Below are 19,404 nucleotides of genomic sequence, written 5' to 3'. Positions count from 1 at the left end.
TAAGCATCTAGTATGTTGATTTTTTACTGGTTGAAAGTCACGATTATTTTTTACATGAAAATTTCATGAAGTGAATCTAAACTACAACCTCCCAATTCATGTTTAGTATTGTAACCCACTGAGCCATAAAGCAGGCGATGAAAGGGTGTTCAATCCTAGATGTCTGATGTTGTCTGCTTGCTGCACATGCTCATAGATTTCGTTTAATACCATGACTGTATTGTTTCCCTATAAGTTATCCCAATATTTTTGTTATTCTTTCTGGTATTTCTTGCATTTAGATGGTTATAATAAGGTAGTCAAAACACTCCTCCTCAGTTCAGGTTGAACGTGTAAAACCACAAGTTTGTGTTTTATCTATAACATAAATCATAAGTATTCTCCACTAAATCATCACATCAATATATGGATTTCATCCAACCAAAAACTCACTAAAGGATGAAATGCTGAACACTGACCAGATACATTACAATGTCATCAAAGACAATATTGGAAAACTATATATGCTATGCATTCCTTCCCATTACTGGTCCAATAACTTGCATAAGATACTCACTCTTCATCACCTCTGTTCCTTGGGTCAATCACTAACACACCTGGATGACCTTGACCCTGGGATTGCCCTTGACCTTGTATTTGGAATGACATGGTAGACCTAGTTTTTTCATCAGGCACTGAGTCAGCAGTATTGCTGTTCTGCTCATAGAGCTGGAAGGGCTGAACAGTGTCCTCTGGGTGTCGCAGCACGTACTCCGGACTCGTTTCCGCTGCTGACTGCTGTAACTGCTGCTGTCGCATCCTGCGCTCTTGTCTCCGCTCCTCCGTAACTCGCATCCGCCGCAATTCTGGCTCCAACATCTGCTGCTCCTAGACCACACACAAGAGAGTCACTCACAGACTGGAATCACATGACCACCCAGACAGAAGATAAGAAGGCCAGCAAGTACTTTGGTTTAATAGGAAATATGTCAACATAGCTACATATATTAGGTATGTCATGAAACCATCTCGAAGTCTAGGTTTAAGGTTGTTTAAACTAAGTAAAGCATGGTTTTATATTATATAACAAACAGCAATCAAATAAATCACCCGGTAAACTGTAACTGAAATGACTGAAAGGGAGATGAATGTTTGGCAAATGTTTACCTGTTCTTCCCGCTGCTTAGCAATTTCCTGGGCTCGTCTGATGTCACTCTCATATTCCTGCTGCAGGGTTGTCTGGGAGGCAGCAAATATCTCCTGAAGGAAAACATGACATACCATCATGGCAACAGCAGGACAGTACAGATACATCACGAACCCTATACAGCTTCTCTTCAGGTCCTGCAACCTTAGTGGTCACATTATCTTTAAATGCCAATGAAACACATAATTCTAATTATGACTACACACATCTGGTAGTTTTGTTATATTTTACTTGAATTACATTTACAGAAAGAAATAGTTCCTTGATTATCCTTAGATCAAGTTGTTGGAATTCACCATTTATCGATTCTGCACAATTCTTATTATTTTACACCCCCCCCCCCAGCTAATTCCCTGTATGTGTGATTCTCTAGCCTAACCAGGCCCATCCCAACACACACACAGCTAATTCCATGTATGTTTGATCCTCTAGACTAGCCGGGCCCATCCCAACACACACAAAGCTAATTCCCTGTATGTGTGATCCTCTAGACTAGCTGGGCCCATCCCAACACACTGCTAATTCCCTGTATTTGTGATCCTCTAGTCTAGCTGGGCCCATCCCAACACACAGCTAATTCCCTGTATGTGTGATTCTCTAGACTAGCTGGGCCCATCCCAACACACTGCTAATTCCCTGTATGTGTGATTCTCTAGTCTAGCTGGGCCCATCCCAACACACAGCTAATTCCCTGTATGTGTGATCCTCTAGACTAGCCGGGCCCATCCCAACAAACACACAGCTAATTCCCTGTATGTGTGATCCTCTAGACTAGCCGGGCCCATCCCAACACACACACAGCTAATTCCCTGTATGTGTGATCCTCTAGCCTACGTGGGCCCATCCCAACACACACACAGCTAATTCCCTGTATGTGTGATCCTCTAGACTAGCCGGGCCCATCCCAACACACACACAGCTAATTCCCTGTATGTGTGATCCTCTAGTCTAGCTGGGCCCATCCCAACACACACACAGCTAATTCCATGTATGTTTGATCCTCTAGACTAGCCGGGCCCATCCCAACACACACAAAGCTAATTCCCTGTATGTGTGATCCTCTAGCCTAGGTGGGCCCATCCCAACACACAGCTAATTCCCTGTATGTGTGATCCTCTAGACTAGCCGGGCCCATCCCAACACACAGCTAATTCCATGTATGTTTGATCCTCTAGACTAGCTGGGCCCATCCCAACACACACACAGCTAATTCCATGTATGTTTGATCCTCTAGACTAGCTGGGCCCATCCCAACACACACACAGCTAATTCCATGTATGTTTGATCCTCTAGACTAGCTGGGCCCATCCCAACACACACACAGCTAATTCCATGTATGTTTGATCCTCTAGACTAGCTGGGCCCATCCCAACACACACACAGCTAATTCCCTGTATGTGTGATTCTCTAGACTAGCCGGGCCCATCCCAACACACAGCTAATTCCCTGTATCTGTGATCCTCTAGACTAGCTGGGCCCATCCCAACACACAGCTAATTCCCTGTATGTGTGATCCTCTAGACTAGCCGGGCCCATCCCAACACACAGCTAATTCCCTGTATTTGTGATCCTCTAGACTAGCCGGGCCCATCCCAACAAACACACAGCTAATTCCCTGTATGTGTGATCCTCTAGACTAGCCAGGCCCATCCCAACACACACACAGCTAATTCCCTGTATGTGTGATCCTCTAGACTAGCCAGGCCCATCCCAACAAACACACAGCTAATTCCCTGTATGTGTGATCCTCTAGCCTAGCTGGGCCCATCCCAACACACAGCTAATTCCCTGTATTTGTGATCCTCTAGACTAGCCGGGCCCATCCCAACAAACACACAGCTAATTCCCTGTATGTGTGATCCTCTAGACTAGCCGGGCCCATCCCAACAAACACACAGCTAATTCCCTGTATGTGTGATCCTCTAGACTAGCCGGGCCCATCCCAACACACACACAGCTAATTCCCTGTATGTGTGATCCTCTAGACTAGCCAGGCCCATCCCAACACACACACAGCTAATTCCCTGTATGTGTGATCCTCTAGACTAGCCGGGCCCATCCCAACACAAAGCTAATTCCCTGTATGTGTGATCCTCTAGTCTAGCTGGGCCCATCCCAACACAAAGCTAATTCCATGTATCTGTGATCCTCTAGACTAGCTGGGCCCATCCCAACACACACACAGCTAATTCCCTGTATGTGTGATCCTCTAGCCTACGTGGGCCCATCCCAACACACACACAGCTAATTCCCTGTATTTGTGATCCTCTAGCCTAGGTGGGCCCATCCCAACACACACACAGCTAATTCCCTGTATGTGTGATCCTCTAGCCTACGTGGGCCCATCCCAACACACACACAGCTAATTCCCTGTATTTGTGATCCTCTAGCCTAGGTGGGCCCATCCCAACACACAGCTAATTCCCTGTATCTGTGATCCTCTAGACTAGCCGGGCCCATCCCAACACACACACAGCTAATTCCCTGTATGTGTGATCCTCTAGACTAGCCGGGCCCATCCCAACACACACACAGCTAATTCCCTGTATGTGTGATCCTCTAGACTAGCCGGGCCCATCCCAACACACACACAGCTAATTCCCTGTATGTGTGATCCTCTAGACTAGCCGGGCCCATCCCAACACACAGCTAATTCCCTGTATGTGTGATCCTCTAGACTAGCTGGGCCCATCCCAACACACACACAGCTAATTCCCTGTATTTGTGATCCTCTAGACTAGCCGGGCCCATCCCAACACACAGCTAATTCCCTGTATTTGTGATCCTCTAGCCTAGCTGGGCCCATCCCAACACACAGCTAATTCCCTGTATGTGTGATTCTCTAGACTAGCCGGGCCCATCCCAACACACAGCTAATTCCCTGTATCTGTGATCCTCTAGACTAGCTGGGCCCATCCCAACACACAGCTAATTCCCTGTATGTGTGATCCTCTAGACTAGCCGGGCCCATCCCAACACACAGCTAATTCCCTGTATTTGTGATCCTCTAGACTAGCCGGGCCCATCCCAACAAACACACAGCTAATTCCCTGTATGTGTGATCCTCTAGACTAGCCGGGCCCATCCCAACACACTGCTAATTCCCTGTATTTGTGATCCTCTAGCCTAGCCGGGCCCATCCCAACAAACACACAGCTAATTCCCTGTACTGGTTAGATGAATGATTTCTCAGTTCCTTATGTAAAACATTTGAGAATCACCAACATATATCTAGCTTAATACTATTTCCTGTTTATACCAGGGGTCCGGAAAATTTAAAATCCCAATCGGACATTTACATTTATGCCACGCCCCCTTCAAACAGTGTGTTTTAGTACGACTTTTTACACACAAATTACAAGTTGTTACGTATTCATAATATGATGAATTATGAATTGTTTCAATTTAAATTGTTTAATTCACCGGACAATTAATAACAAATAATATCATTTTAGATATATATGGAACACATACGTTTGTTTCTGTTATAATAACGATCTGTCAACGTTGTGAACGGTTTAATTAATATTCATGTGTCTGCTCAAGTGTACGCGTTGTAACATTTGGATCGGGACTATTATCCCATATTTGGTTATCACGTGACCTTATGGGAAATGTTTTTTTTAAACTAAAGATTATTTAAAAACAAGACAGATAATATAATCCTAAATCCTAAACTATCGTTGATAGCAATAGTTATTTGAATACTTTTTCATCTGTACTTAATTATTGACCATAAAAAAAATTGATATCGATCGTCACAGAAAGCAAAATGGCGGTCAATCAAGATTCAATATACGACTAGCTACTGAAAACAATAAAATCTGCAAATCCTCGTTGTATGTCAACCAAGTGAAAGTCGTTAGCCACGACTTACAAAATGATCATTCAGACTTTGAGGGTTTGGCAGATCCGCTCGACTGATCTGCATCGGTCGACTGGCTGTCGTCACGCTTTCGCTTCTTGTCTGAGGTTACGTATCATAGCATTGTGAGGATAATGAGGTACATCGATGATGCAAGGTATTTATGTACAGTTGTAAACACACTTTACTCAAATTAACAAGATGTTCTCAGTAATAAATCCTCGATTAATCAGTGTCAACTCAGTTTATTGCCTATTACAGTGATTGACCGATTGGACTATCATTCTAAGTACGATGTATTTACAGCAATCAAAACAAACAAAGCTTGTCAGTGTAGATAATCTTCTTTGTGTTACAACTGCAGACAGAAATTGCTCAGTCCTAACTGTTGATCATGTCCGGTCAAAATTTAAGAATGTCCGGACAATACTTTTTAAAATGTCCGGACAGAAAAATTTAAATGTCCGGTAAGCAATATTTTAAACCGGACATTTGAGATTCCCAATCGGACATGTCCGGCGCATATGACGGTTTCCGGACCCCTGGTTTATACATGTTTTTTGTTTATTTGGTCCAATGTCCAAGAGTTTACCTTTGTGACTTCCACCTCTCTCTGGTTGGAGTCAGGCTGCTGCAAAATAACAGGAGGTTAGTACAAACTCATTCCCACAAGCCAGTCATTAGTAAAGACTACAGTCATCATAGCACTGCAACTGGTTGGTAACTCCGAAACTGTGACAATAGAATATTGCATTTGTCATGATTGATAGTTGCAGAGCTAGGACCACAGTGTCACCTAGGTCAGAGTTCACAGCAGAGAAATCAACAACACATTTACATTGACATTCAAACAGAAATAACCTCTCTGCTGTGACTTGTGCGAACATCTGCCACGCACTCAACACCCAAATGGCTTTCCAGTCAGGGGAAGTTACCCCAAAATGGTACATGCTCGCATCAGGCCGGGTGTTGGGGTTAGCTTTCAATAGGAACAAACACTAAAACAAGGCTACTGCAAACATGGGCATGCTTGAAACACAGCAACTAAGGGGCAGTATCAGGATCATAATAATCAAATACCTCCCTTGGATTTCCTGTGTGAGATTTTTTAGGGAACATGGGAAACAACCAAAAACACTACCTCTACTAAACAAATGTATTTACATGCTTTCTCAGGCGATTTGTTTCTATTTGTTGGATCAAGGATTTGTATTGTCAAAGACAGAAGTCAGAGGATAGAATTAAAAAACCTGACACCATGCCATGTTGATTAGCTCTGGCACCGATGTTAGGACAAATTCTTAATATGCCATCTTCAGCGCAATCATCTGCTGGAACCTTCGTTTTTGCTCACAAGACAAAAGGAGTTAATTTTGGCAAAGTCTGTATATCAAAAACACTGGACATAACTCTATATTTGTTAGGCATTTCGCTAAAACCCTTTGACTGAACATTTTGCAAAATATTAATGTCAAATTGATCATCATAAACAATGAGTCATCTCAAAATAATTTTGAACAAAATAGGGTCGACAGAACCGTGATCCAACACATAAAATAATAATCGCCTGATTCACAAACAATTAATGCAATAGGTCAACACATCATGCAAAGGCAGGATCCAGTTAAGTGTTGTGTGTGTCCAACCTGTCTCAAGTCTTCCTGCTTCTGGTTCCACTCTTCTTGCTTTTTGTGGTCTTCAAATCGTCGCCGTGGTGATGGGACCGGTGGTTCTGGCTGTGAGGATGCATAGTCCCTCACTGTTCTCTCCAGAACTAGATCATCCTTGGGATCATTTGCTGCCAATTTGTTTTCCATCCATGGCAATGTAGAACTGAGGCGCTTGTCAGGTGATTTCTCTCTCTCAAAGGTGTACTCTGATTGTGGTCTCTGTCTCTGCCACTTCCTCAAGATTGCTGGTGGACCAACATCATCTGCCCCAGCACCATGTGGCCCCGCCTGATGCTGGCTTCGTTTCTCCATCTCATAGTGGGTGTCAACTGTCAAGGACAAAAACAATTTCAGTACATCATTCATCTAATGCAAATATAGCTGCTAGAATGCATGAAATAGTGTATTCTTCTAATTCCCCTAATTGACACTTACAAAGGGTTAGCCATTGGGCATCAATGTACTGTAAACTAAATACTTATAGTCATCAGGTTAAATCCCATCAGTCATTTACCTGTTGTGCTCATCATAAAGGGAGCAGGGTGGTGACTGCTGAAGAGGTCAGTGAGATCAAAATTGTCCCAGTAAATAATTCTCTTCACTTGTGAAGCACATGCATCTTCAATAAGGGCAAAATAATATACAGCCTTACTCCCATGTCTGCATGTGTTGTGCACCTACATTCGGCTGCAGGCCTGGGGTCCGGGGTTGTTTGTCCACTCCCCCGTGTCCCCGTCTCGCGTCTCATTGTGATGGTGGGTCGGGTCAGGACCTCCTCTGCTCTGTTGGGGCTGGTGTATGGCTCAGAGGCCAGCTGGCTTGGGCTGGAGGACTCCTGATGGATGGGCTCAAAACTCTCACGCTCTTGCTCCTGACAAAGACAGTACACTATGTTGAAAACTTCCACAATTAGTATCCTGGGGATCTGTGGCCAAAGAGACTGAACTATTGCTGGAATGACTGAGAGTTAAAACTAAAACCAGTTTGTTTGAAATATATTTACTGGATGTCCAATTACCATCAAAACATTCAAAACAGTAACTGGTGACAAGGGCAGAGCTGTGGAAGTTACTGGAGGAATATTTGTCTGATGTGTTATCTCCCCACAATACTACGGATGACATCTATCTGACCCCTCTATCCCCTACCTTGTACAGATGGTGTCTATCTGACCCTCTATTCCCTACCTTGTACAGATGGTGCTTATCTGACCCTCTATCCCCTACCTTGTACAGATGGTGCCTATCTGACCCCTCTTTTCCCTTCCTTTCACAGATGGTGTCTATCTGACCCCCTATATTCCCTACCTTGTACAGATGATGTCTATCTGACCCTCTATTCCCTACTTTGTACAGATGATGCCTATCTGACCCTCTATTCCCTACCTTGTACAGATGACATATATCTGACCGCTCAATCCCCTACCTTGTACAGATGTTGCGTATCTGACCCTCTATTCTCGGCTTTGTACAGATGGTGTCTATCTGACCCTCTATTCCCTACCTTGTAAGATGACGCCTATCTGACCCTCTATCCCCTACCTTGTACAGATGGTGCCTATCTGACCCCTCTATCCCCTTCCTTTCACAGATGGTGTCTATCTGACCCTCTTTTTTCCCTACCTTGTACAGATGACGTCTATCTGACCCCTCAATCCCCTACCTTGTAAGATGACGCCTATCTGACCCTCTATCCCCTACCTTGTACAGATGGTGCCTATCTGACCCCTCTAACCCCTTCCTTTCACAGATGGTGTCTATCTTACCCTTTTTTTTCCCTACCTTGTACAGATGACGTCTATCTGACCCCTCAATCCCCTACCTTGTAAGATGACGCCTATCTGACCCTCTATCCCCTACCTTGTACAGATGACGTCTATCTGACCCCTCAATCCCCTACCTTGTAAGATGACGTCTATCTGACCCTCTATCCCCTACCTTGTACAGATGGTGCCTATCTGACCCCTCTAACCCCTTCCTTTCACAGATGGTGTCTAGCTTACCCTTTTTTTTCCCTACCTTGTACAGATGACGTCTATCTGACCCCTCTATTCCCTACCTTGTACAGATGGTGCCTATCTGACCCCTCTATCCCCTTCTTTTCACAGATGGTGTCTATCTGACCCCCTTTATTCCCTACCTTGCACAGATGGTGTCTATCTGACCCCTCTATCCTCTACCTTGTACAAATGGTATCTATCTGACCCTCTATTCCCTACCTTGTACAGATGGCGCGTATCTGACCCTCTATCCCCTACCTTGTACAGATGGTGTCTATCTGACCCCCTTTATTCCCTACCTTGCACAGATGGTGTCTATCTGACCCCCTTTATTCCCTACCTTGCACAGATGGTGTCTATCTGACCCCTCTATCCTCTACCTTGCACAGATGGCGCGTATCTGACCCTCTATCCCCTACCTTGTATACATGGTGTCTGGCTGTTGGTTCCTGCACCTCATCCTGTGGTGTGGGGTGTCCATAGTCCAGCTGGTCCATGATCCACTGTCTCTCCTCATCTAGAGCACTGGCCACTGGGTTCTTGTTCACTGCTGCACGGAAATCTTCCTGTAATGTGTAAATCAATCATGTTCACGCTAATGAGAAAAATCATAATCACTTGTGAGCATTTCTGAAAATGATGACAGATAGGGGAAAGACTGACCTTGTAACTAATTACATGCAATAGAGGCATAGAGATAACAACAAAAAAATTATCTGGTCTGTGTTTGTGTACCTGAGATGTTGTTGAGTCTCTGCTGTCGTAGGAGGTGTTACCCTCATGTTTGGGGTCCTCTCCATGGACTGCGCTACTCCGGGATCGCTCCATCGACTCAAACTCATCATCACTAGATAAAAATTCATCTTCTTCATCTGAAACAGTAAAAGGCATGTTCAAACATTAAAAATTTGTTTGTATAGAGGGTTCATAAAGTACAGAATGTATCAAGACTAAGTATCCACATCACAGTGTTCATTCTAGTTATTGTTATTGAAATTTAGTGTTTCTAGAGTACTTCTCTGAAACTAAAATATCGAAAACTGAAACATTTGGTCATGCATTATCTGACAAAAGCAAAAGTAGCGCATGCAAAGAATTGTGCTGCATGTTTACCATTGCTCCCAAGGAAGCGCTTCACCCTGAGCTCCAGCTGGCCTGTCTTGACTGCACCTTGAATCAGCTGGGACACCTCAACATTGGTCCGGCTGGAAATATCACATTTGTTGATGGACAGGATCTCATCCCTGGCCAAAACCTCACACACATCAGCTGCACTTCCTGTAAGGGAGACAATCCACACTGTCAGTAAAGTACATTTGTGCAGTGACATGTGGCCTGCAGGTGTGTACATACATGGTAAGGAACACATGTAAGGAAAGATGGAGGTTAGATATTAAGTGAACCACTCCTACCTGACAGACAATCATCACCTATTTATGTATTCCTGTGGTTCCAGGTCTGGTCCTCATACAATTACAACACATTCCTAACAATCTGGATTATCAAACTACATCTCTTAAAAGATGAGGAGTGTTTACTGCATAAAAACATGCCAATTCAAATACAAGACAAATCATTACATGAAAGAAAATACATTTCACTGGCACGTCAAACTAAGAAGGATGAGGGAGTAATGCTGCAGTCACTGCATGCCGGCGGGCCACTACACACAATCAAACTCTTTTCTCTTGCTGTTCTGATTAAGCCTAGAAATTGACATGTCATAATTTGTTCTTGTTTAGAAATATGATACTGGCTTTTTCAAGCCAGCTAAAATGGCCACCACAAACTGAGCTGCAAGACTGAGTGGCGGGCAACTCAGTATGAATGTCCCAGTTGCACATAGGAGATGGAAGTATGAGCAGAAACAGACATTGCATCTGACACACCAACATGTTAACAAGCTCAAAATTACATCTGACACACCAACATGTTAACAAGCTCCAAAGTACATCTGACACACCAACATGTTAACAAGCTCAAAATTACATCTGACACACCAACATGTTAACAAGCTCCAAAGTACATCTGACACACCAACATGTTTACAAGCTCCAAAGTACATCTGACATACCAACATGTTAACAAGCTCCCATTGCATCTGACACACCAACATGTTAACAAGCTCCAAATTACATCTGACACACCAACATGGTAACAAGCTCCAAATTACATCTGACACACCAACATGTTAACAAGCTCCAAAGTACATCTGACACACCAACATGTTTACAAGCTCCAAAGTACATCTGACACACCAACATGTTAAGCTCCAAAGTAAATCTGACACACCAACATGTTAACAAGCTCCCATTGCATCTGACACACCAACATGTTAACAAGCTCCAAAGTACATCTGACACACCAACATGTTTACAAGCTCCAAAGTACATCTGACACACCAACATGTTAACAAGCTCCCATTGCATCTGACACACCAACATGTTAACAAGCTCCAAAGTACATCTGACACACCAACATGTTAACAAGCTCCAAAGTACATCTGACACACCAACATGTTGACAAGCTCCCATTGCATCTGACACACCAACATGTTAACAAGCTCAAAATTACATCTGACACACCAACATGTTAACAAGCTCCCATTGCATCTGACACACCAACATGTTAACAAGCTCAAAATTACATCTGACACACCAACATGGTAACAAGCTCCCATTGCATCTGACACACCAACATGTTAACAAGCTCCAAATTACATCTGACACACCAACATGGTAACAAGCTCCAAATTACATCTGACACACCAACATGTTAACAAGCTCCAAATTATATCTGACACACCAACATGGTAACAAGGTCCAAATTACATCTGACACACCAACATGTTAACAAGCTCCAAAGTAAATCTGACACACCAACATGTTAACAAGCTCCAAAGTACATCTGACACACCAACATGTTAACAAGCTCCCATTACATCTGACACACCAACATGTTTACAAGCTCAAAATTACATCTGACACACCAACATGTTAACAAGCTCCCACATGATAGTCATCTGTCGCCTTTCAGGTTGTTCTCACATACACATCAGAAAGAGTCACTTTTAGAAACCAAAACATTTGATCTAGGAGTTGTTAAAATGTTCAGACATGAAAGTATTTTCAGTTTTATATTGACATTCATATAATGTTAAGGGGTTCTACCCCAGGCAACCAACAGGAAAGAGCTAGAATTTGATTATTCGGTGATCTTCAACTGGGAGACAGGAGAAGCTGCATGCAAGTCTGAAGGCTGAGGATGCCATTGTGCCACACTCTTACCATTCACTTCAAACATGCTCATGTGCAGTCATCAGAAATTCTATAGTTAGTATTTTAAATCAAAGAACAGCAAAAGAAGTGCTGGAAACATTTCACTTTGTGGTGGAAACATGTTAGGATTGTGCATGTAAGTTTTATATCTACATTTTGATATAATAAAACATTTCTGAAAATAGGTAGGATAAAGAGATGCTTAAAAGATATGAATGTTTTCAAGGCTAAAAAGACAAGTCATGATGAGAATACCCTCTGCCAACACGTCTTACTCTGTGGGTCCAGGATTGCTCATATCTTTCTTTGGGTTTATGTTTTCTTGAAATGTAGGCATTGAAACTGACTTGAACCTAATCCTGTGCACAGTTGTGGCTATCCGATGTAGGAACCATGTGTTCCACAACTCACAAGCATGTCACATGTTAAATATTACATGAGTGTACGCTACATTTGATCAAATACTGATACCAAGTATGCCTAATTCAATCCCCTACTTCATATGAGTTGGATGTAACCTTCTCATTTCAGACTAAGAACTCATTTATTTTTTAATTAAGGACACAATTAACCAAAAACAGCTTAAAAGTGCTTATGTTATCATGGTATTCAATACTGATTTTCAAATGATTTTGTTTAACAATTGCATTAAAGTGATTCTTTAGTTCTACTCTCTTGTCTTTGCTTCCTGTTCACACCATCAGATATAGAACCAGTGACCCTATTTAAATATCATTTAAGTCCAATGATGACCTTTATTTTGCATATGCACAAAGCAATGCCTGCTGCTTCTGTGCAAGTGTGTCACACTACGTCACTATGCTGCAATACTTCTACAATCCAACATTGCCTGCTGCTTCTGTGCAAGTGTGTCACACTACCTCAGTATGCTGCAATACTTCTACAATCCAACATTGCCTGCTGCTTCTGTGCAAGTGTGTCACACTACCTCAGTATGCTGCAATACTTCTACAATCCAACATTGCCTGCTGCTTCTGTGCAAGTGTGTCACACTACCTCAGTATGCTGCAATACTTCTACAATCCAACATTGCCTGCTGTTTCTGTGCAAGTGTGTCACACTACGTCAGTATGCTGCAATACTTCTACAATCCAACATTGCCTGCTGCTTCTGTGCAAGTGTGTCACACTACGTCACTATGCTGCAATACTTCTACAATCCAACATTGCCTGCTGCTTCTGTGCAAGTGTGTCACACTACGTCACTATGCTGCAATGCTTCTACAATCCAACATTGCCTGCTGCTTCTGTGCAAGTGTGTCACACTACGTCAGTATGCTGCAATACTTCTACAATCCAACATTGCCTGCTGCTTCTGTGCAAGTGTGTCACACTACGTCACTATGCTGCAATGCTTCTACAATCCAACATTGCCTGCTGCTTCTGTGCAAGTGTGTCACACAACGTCACTATGCTGCAATACTTCTACAATCCAACATTGCCTGCTGCTCACTGAATGTTGCTAAAGCACTTGGTTCCAAATTAAAATCTCACACTATGCATATCTTCTTTCTTCTCACACTATGCATTTAATGCCATGGCTTGATGGTGGGCCGCAGATACCCTAGCCAGTATAGACTAGAACCATGAGAATACACAAATAGCTGGATGAATTTGTGAGTGAAAAAAAACCCACAATCAATCCATGTTGACGATCCCGATATGTTAATCGAAAGAAAAAGCATGAGATCGGGAATACATACCGAATGTGTTTTCATGTATGTTGTTATTCATAGAATGATGTAGCTGTAAACACATAGATAAAACACCTGAGAACTTTAATCGACCCTGTTTTTTTCTACCAGTATCGATTCTTCAAACAAATTCAAGTGCATGAGCCATCCAGGATGTGAAGAGGAATGATCAACATTATCCACAAGAGGATCTTTGAACCAATATCCTGCATCACAAACACTCGAGGCAGTGGTGAGCGGAATAATGTTTTGGGACACCGTTCTAGTTTTAGTAATGCGATGTGGTGGAAGTTCAATGTTGCAGACTTAATAGTCTCTTCAGGCATGTTAATCCTCTGGGAAACCAGAATAATCAATAAAACATTCAACACCAATAATTATTATGCATATATACCATCTTAAGACAGAGTGAGAACCATGTGTACATAATGTTTTTCATCTGCGTTTATTGAACTGTAACAGTTGTTGCGCCAAGATCAAAGAGCCGAACTTGTGGAGACCTTGTATATCCGTGACTGAGATATCGCGAAGGTAATGAGAGGTGAAGGTAATGAGAGGCGAAAACCTTGTCTCTGACTTCCAGGAGCACCCTTCCATGATGGCTGAGAGGGTGCAATTCCTGTGTAAGACCATGGTGTTTCGTGCGGGTTGGTCCTTGCAGGCAATGGCAGTCCAGCAAATGTTTCCACTAGAAGGATGATGGAGCAGAGCCAATAAGAGAGTCCCTTCCATGAAATTCTATTAGTCAAAGGAGGAGTCAATTAGAGATGACGCGCCTGAAGTTGAAAGAGGGAGAGATCTTCCTGGTCATCCCAAGATCGACGGGTGCGGGGAAATCATAAATCACTGATCAGGTTGGTCTGGAAGTTGATTCTTTGCTAGGAATTCCTAACAAAGGCCTAGGACCGCCCTTCCTAGAGCATGTATCTCACTAACTGGAGGTGATGAAATCAAAATCCTTATCCATCAGTGGCTCATAAACATTGGAAGTCAGGTGTTGCAGGATCGCGTTGGGGATCAGTCTGCTAGCTTGCAGGGGCAGATGAGCGACTGGAGTTCCACAACATTGGAGACTTTTGCACTGGAAGTAATAGCAATAATGTTAATTGCTGCTAAGTAGATGGCCAGAGTGGAGCCCTTAAGCTTACATGTCGATCGCACGTGAAGCCGAGGTAGGAGAGGAAATGTCACAAGCGCAACAAGATTTCTGTAATGCTGTGCACTTGTAGTCGTAAATTATGAGTGATGAGCTGCAGTGATAGTCTTCGCTACCCGCTTGGAGTTGCCTTTTGTGTGGGGGCCAATAGGACGCGACCAAAGTCAGAGATCGGAGACTGGTGGCTTCTACCTTCTGTTGGACCTGGGGAAGAATTGGGCAAAATATGTATGCATTGACTCCCTCCCACGGGATCGGTACTCTGGAAGACTCTGCGGAGCCCTTGGATCAAGTTAACTGTGGATGGTTACATTCCTTCTCCTCTCGATCTTCTAGTTGGCATTTCTGGAGTCACAGGACAGTCACTTGGAGACCTTCTGTGTCCTTCTGTACCTCTCGTCGACCAGTTCGATAGCACAGATGAAGAGTATGTGCAGCGCATGGTTGTTGACAGAGTTTAGCCTTAAACTGATCATCCGAAGAGCAATGCTGGAGGATGCCATTGTGGCGAAAGGCTGTCACAGAACCAGCGTGATGGGCGAGAAGACTAGAATGTTTGTAAGTTTATCCTGGATAAGGAGTACAACTCCTCTGACAAAGACATCATTCTGAGAGTGACTGGAAAGGGACGCGGAAAGTGCATCTGTTACCGATGAAATTGTTGACACAAGTGGTAGTGTACAGCTGTCCAGCTGTTAGGTCAAGATCCTCCATGGCATCACCAATAGTCATGGGGGATGTTACCAGGGCCGGCATCCCATGAGAGCCGGTATCCTCCAAGATGAAACAATGTCCATGAAGTCTGTCAAACAAACCTAGAATCATAATCGGGGCGAAAACAGGATTCGAACCCACAATCATGGGCTTCTGGTGTGCCCAAGGGACGTAACTCTGCACAGCAATTGGCGGCGCCTTAGACGACTGGGCCACCCATGCCCCATAAGGTAGGAAACAACTTTCATTAAAAAACTAGACAGTGTCATCTGTAATTGAGAATATGGACTCTTCTAAATGATTTGACTATGAGACTTGCGTTTTCTTCGACGATGATTTGCCAGTCTTCAGTCTTAGATCTGCTGTCTAGCATTAATCTGCGGCAACTCTGGACGTAGTCACAGGAAGCAGAATCTTCTAAGGAATGACATTCCAAAGTAAACTAGCCACAACAATCACAGCAAAATTTGTGCGGGTCTGATGTTGAATATGTGCGTTGGCACAAGCCGTACCGAGTTTGTCCTTCTTCCCAATGTTGTAGATGTCTCAAACCTCAATAATTTACCGAAAAAAAATTGAAATAGAATGAGTTGATAGAGAGACGTATGTGGTCATTGTACCATTGTGCATGAGAGCATGTAATTGACGCATTTGTTGGTCGTAACCATAGAGATGCCGGGGTGTGTACGAATGAATGTTTTTGTTTATAAAAGCTGGAAACAAAGTTCAAGCTTGTTTCCACATAGGATCGAGGAGGAAAGGTATGCATTGTGTGACATAGGATAAGTTTAAAATTTAAGAGTTATGGATGACCTCAAATTTCAAAACTCAGTAGGTTTATCTCGTGATTGTCTCCACTTTATCATATCTCTGGAAATGCAAAGTGGATCATAATATGGAGACATTGCATATTTCCCTGAAGAGACACAGAGTCCATAGAATAGCGCCTAGGCACTGTAGCTCACCAAATGAGCCTTATGTTATGTTGTGATTCTTTGGCCACACTGTAATGAAGGTGTGGCTGTGTAATGTGTTCTGGTTGATGTGAGAGGACAGACTTATCTCAGTGTCTTATTCTTATTATGTGGTAACAAACACTTATGTAAACCATCACCAGGAGTATTGGTAAAGCAGTTTCTGAGATTTAAGATATTCTAATTTCTGCAACAGAAAGTGTAGGTGGTAGCACATAAAAGTAATTATTACCATCTAGAGAAAGTTTCAGCTTGAACACTGTAATATTGTTAAAACTTTCATTCTATATACACACCTACATTTAGCTGTCCATACTGCTCCTGTCATCTACAGGTGATTGAGTTAAAAAATACCCAGTATCATAACTCAAAAGAATTTGAACACAATAATCAGAAGAAATTTTTGTCACAGGAATAATCAAACTTTTGTTATGTTAATTGTAACTCCGGCATCCCGATTTGATGAATTGGTCACATGTTATTGCTTCCATCTCCCAATGTTTATAAAAAAAATGGGCCCATGGAAGCAGAGTACTTTCATCACTACGTACGGAATGTCAGGGAATTCCAAGAATTGTTACAGTTGCATGAATTCCCATTCTGCACACCTGTATCATCATAAAGTTATCAGGCCTAGTGACTCCTTATTGCTATATTTCGGTTTCCCACATACCAACAAATAAATACATGTACCGCAATCTTCCACACTCACTGCTCAAACACCGGCATCTCAGTTCCACAAACTTCATGTCATCAGATTTCATTTCTAACTCATAATTCTCTGACTACATGTATATCTTCCAGTTCTCAGAAAACTAAACTTAAATTTGATTCATGTCACACCACAGTATGTATTCCTACACCTGGAATGTGGATCAATCTCATCATAGCTGTTTGTTTTGATTTATATAATTGATTTTGATAAACCATTGTTGATAACACATTTTTGTTGTCGAATTTGATTTTAAGGATTGAGTGTGTAATTTTTTCAGTTAATCCTTCAATGAAATATTCTTACATCTTGTTTATTTAAATTGTTGCTTTAACATTATATATGTAAAATAAACATATTGAAAAGTATAACACTGTGGTATGCTACAGGTTAGTTTTCACATGTGGAAAAATTTGAATGAGTCTCTGTTTGAGATGACATATAGGACAGATGGCAGGACAGGGAGATGATGGGACTACACATCATGCCATTACACAACCATGGTTTTCTTAAGAGAAGAAAAGATGTTTTAGTCAAAGGGTGACTTCTTTTCCTCTATTGTCCGTTTTTGACAGTAAACAGACTCAGCATGAAGAAAGAAAAGATTGTTCTAAAAATCATAAGTGTTTCCATGATCAGTTGGTGAATTAGTAAACCAATGTGAACAAGAAGTCTGCTAATCTGCCTGGACATTTGCAATCCAGACTCCTGTGTGTGACAGGGACAACGCCTGGGACACAATGGGGCGACATGATGTTGTGTTAGAGAAAGAAATTGCTAGTCGGAAAACTGCAAAATATTCTTAAGTGTGAAACAGGAAATTGTAACTGCACACATTCTACTAATAAATAGATAATACACACCTGGGCCACTATCTGTGGAAATGAACAGAACACTAAGTCTATTTATTGATGTATGACACAACAGCTGTAGCCAGTCAACAATGTGTCAAATAGATATTTCATCAAAACAACTATATAAATAGAGCTAATCATGAGGCCTATGCTCATGATTAATCAAACAGAATGGCATTTGATGTTGATGGACATTGACCTTTGTTGGCAGACGTGTAGGTGTACCTCCAATAGTGTAGCAGTATCTGATTTATGTATTGTTTATGACTGCCAGGTTATAAAATGTAAGTCACTGTAGCTCACCTATACAAATCTTGAGTAATGACATATTAGCCTGTCTCTCATAAACTAAGAAAAGTAAAATGGTAAGAGATGTTTCTCGATCTGCATGTGCATTGAATTACACAATGTTACACTACAATTGTCCAAACACAAGGTCCAACTTACATTTGCAACATTGCAGCCACAAAAGTACATTAATACTGTGCCAAACATCAACATATAGAGAAAAATACTCACTGCATATCAAACTTAACAACACTACTTCAAGAAATGGCTTAAAAACTGTTCAATATGACAGCATTGGTGGTCATGTCTAAAATCAGAGAAAAATTCTTGTAGCAAATTTTAGATCTACCACTACATACATGGTATTTGAAAGTTCAAGGTAACACCTGAAGAAATAACCAACAGTAGAGCCACCAGCTTTCACTGCTAGCCTTATCGGTTCTGTAACATCATACTACACCACAAGGTTTTACAATGCTGAATAAGCAACATAAGTTCCTTCACAATAAATAGTTATTATAATTACTGCACATACACAATATTGCACTTTATTAAATGAGCATACATGCCAAATGTCACAATACACAACAAAATGCCATGTGTTATCAGGTATACCATTTAATTTCTGCATATCACAGTGTCATTTCTAAAGAAACACATTGAAATGACTCAGTACTTGGCACAAATGATATACTTAGTAAGGCTGTCATGTTTGAAATTTAATCAGAATTCTGTGAGTAGGTCTTAAAGACACCAATGCTATGATCATATTCACATTTCAGCGTTATGAGCTAATAACAGGTTTAAGAGTAAGTGTGATAAATGCAGTATGACTGGACAAATTGAGTATACGTAAAGGTCTCAGGCCATAACTGGGAAAATCACAATAACACTTTAGTACTACAAATTTCATAACAATACATACAGTAATGGCTAGAAAACATGACAGATTTTAGAGATGCCATACCTGGTAATCCATGCAAAGTTTCAGCCT

At 42.0% G+C, this 19,404-nt stretch overlaps 1 protein-coding gene across 1 annotated transcript in view; it reads right to left on the bottom strand.

The window, feature by feature from the left end:
* LOC139449510 (LIM domain only protein 7-like) overlaps window positions 1–19,404 on the bottom strand; it is a 170,381-nt gene that overhangs the window by 21,101 nt on the left and 129,876 nt on the right. The window contains exons 11-18 of the mRNA XM_071230934.1: window positions 9,834–9,998; window positions 9,456–9,592; window positions 9,140–9,286; window positions 7,403–7,592; window positions 6,698–7,050; window positions 5,644–5,682; window positions 1,147–1,239; window positions 557–867 (exon numbers count right to left, since the gene is read on the bottom strand). Coding sequence (XP_071087035.1) covers window positions 557–867; window positions 1,147–1,239; window positions 5,644–5,682; window positions 6,698–7,050; window positions 7,403–7,592; window positions 9,140–9,286; window positions 9,456–9,592; window positions 9,834–9,998 — 1,435 coding nt within the window. The remainder of the gene's footprint in view (window positions 1–556; window positions 868–1,146; window positions 1,240–5,643; window positions 5,683–6,697; window positions 7,051–7,402; window positions 7,593–9,139; window positions 9,287–9,455; window positions 9,593–9,833; window positions 9,999–19,404) is intronic.

Source organism: Haliotis cracherodii, unplaced genomic scaffold (assembly GCF_022045235.1).
Source record: "Haliotis cracherodii isolate W230 unplaced genomic scaffold, xgHalCrac1.p SCAF_8, whole genome shotgun sequence".
Taxonomy (NCBI): Eukaryota; Metazoa; Mollusca; class Gastropoda; order Lepetellida; family Haliotidae; genus Haliotis; species Haliotis cracherodii.
The sequence above is the reverse complement of the archived record's forward strand: the minus strand, read 5'-3'. Positions and strand labels throughout refer to the sequence as shown.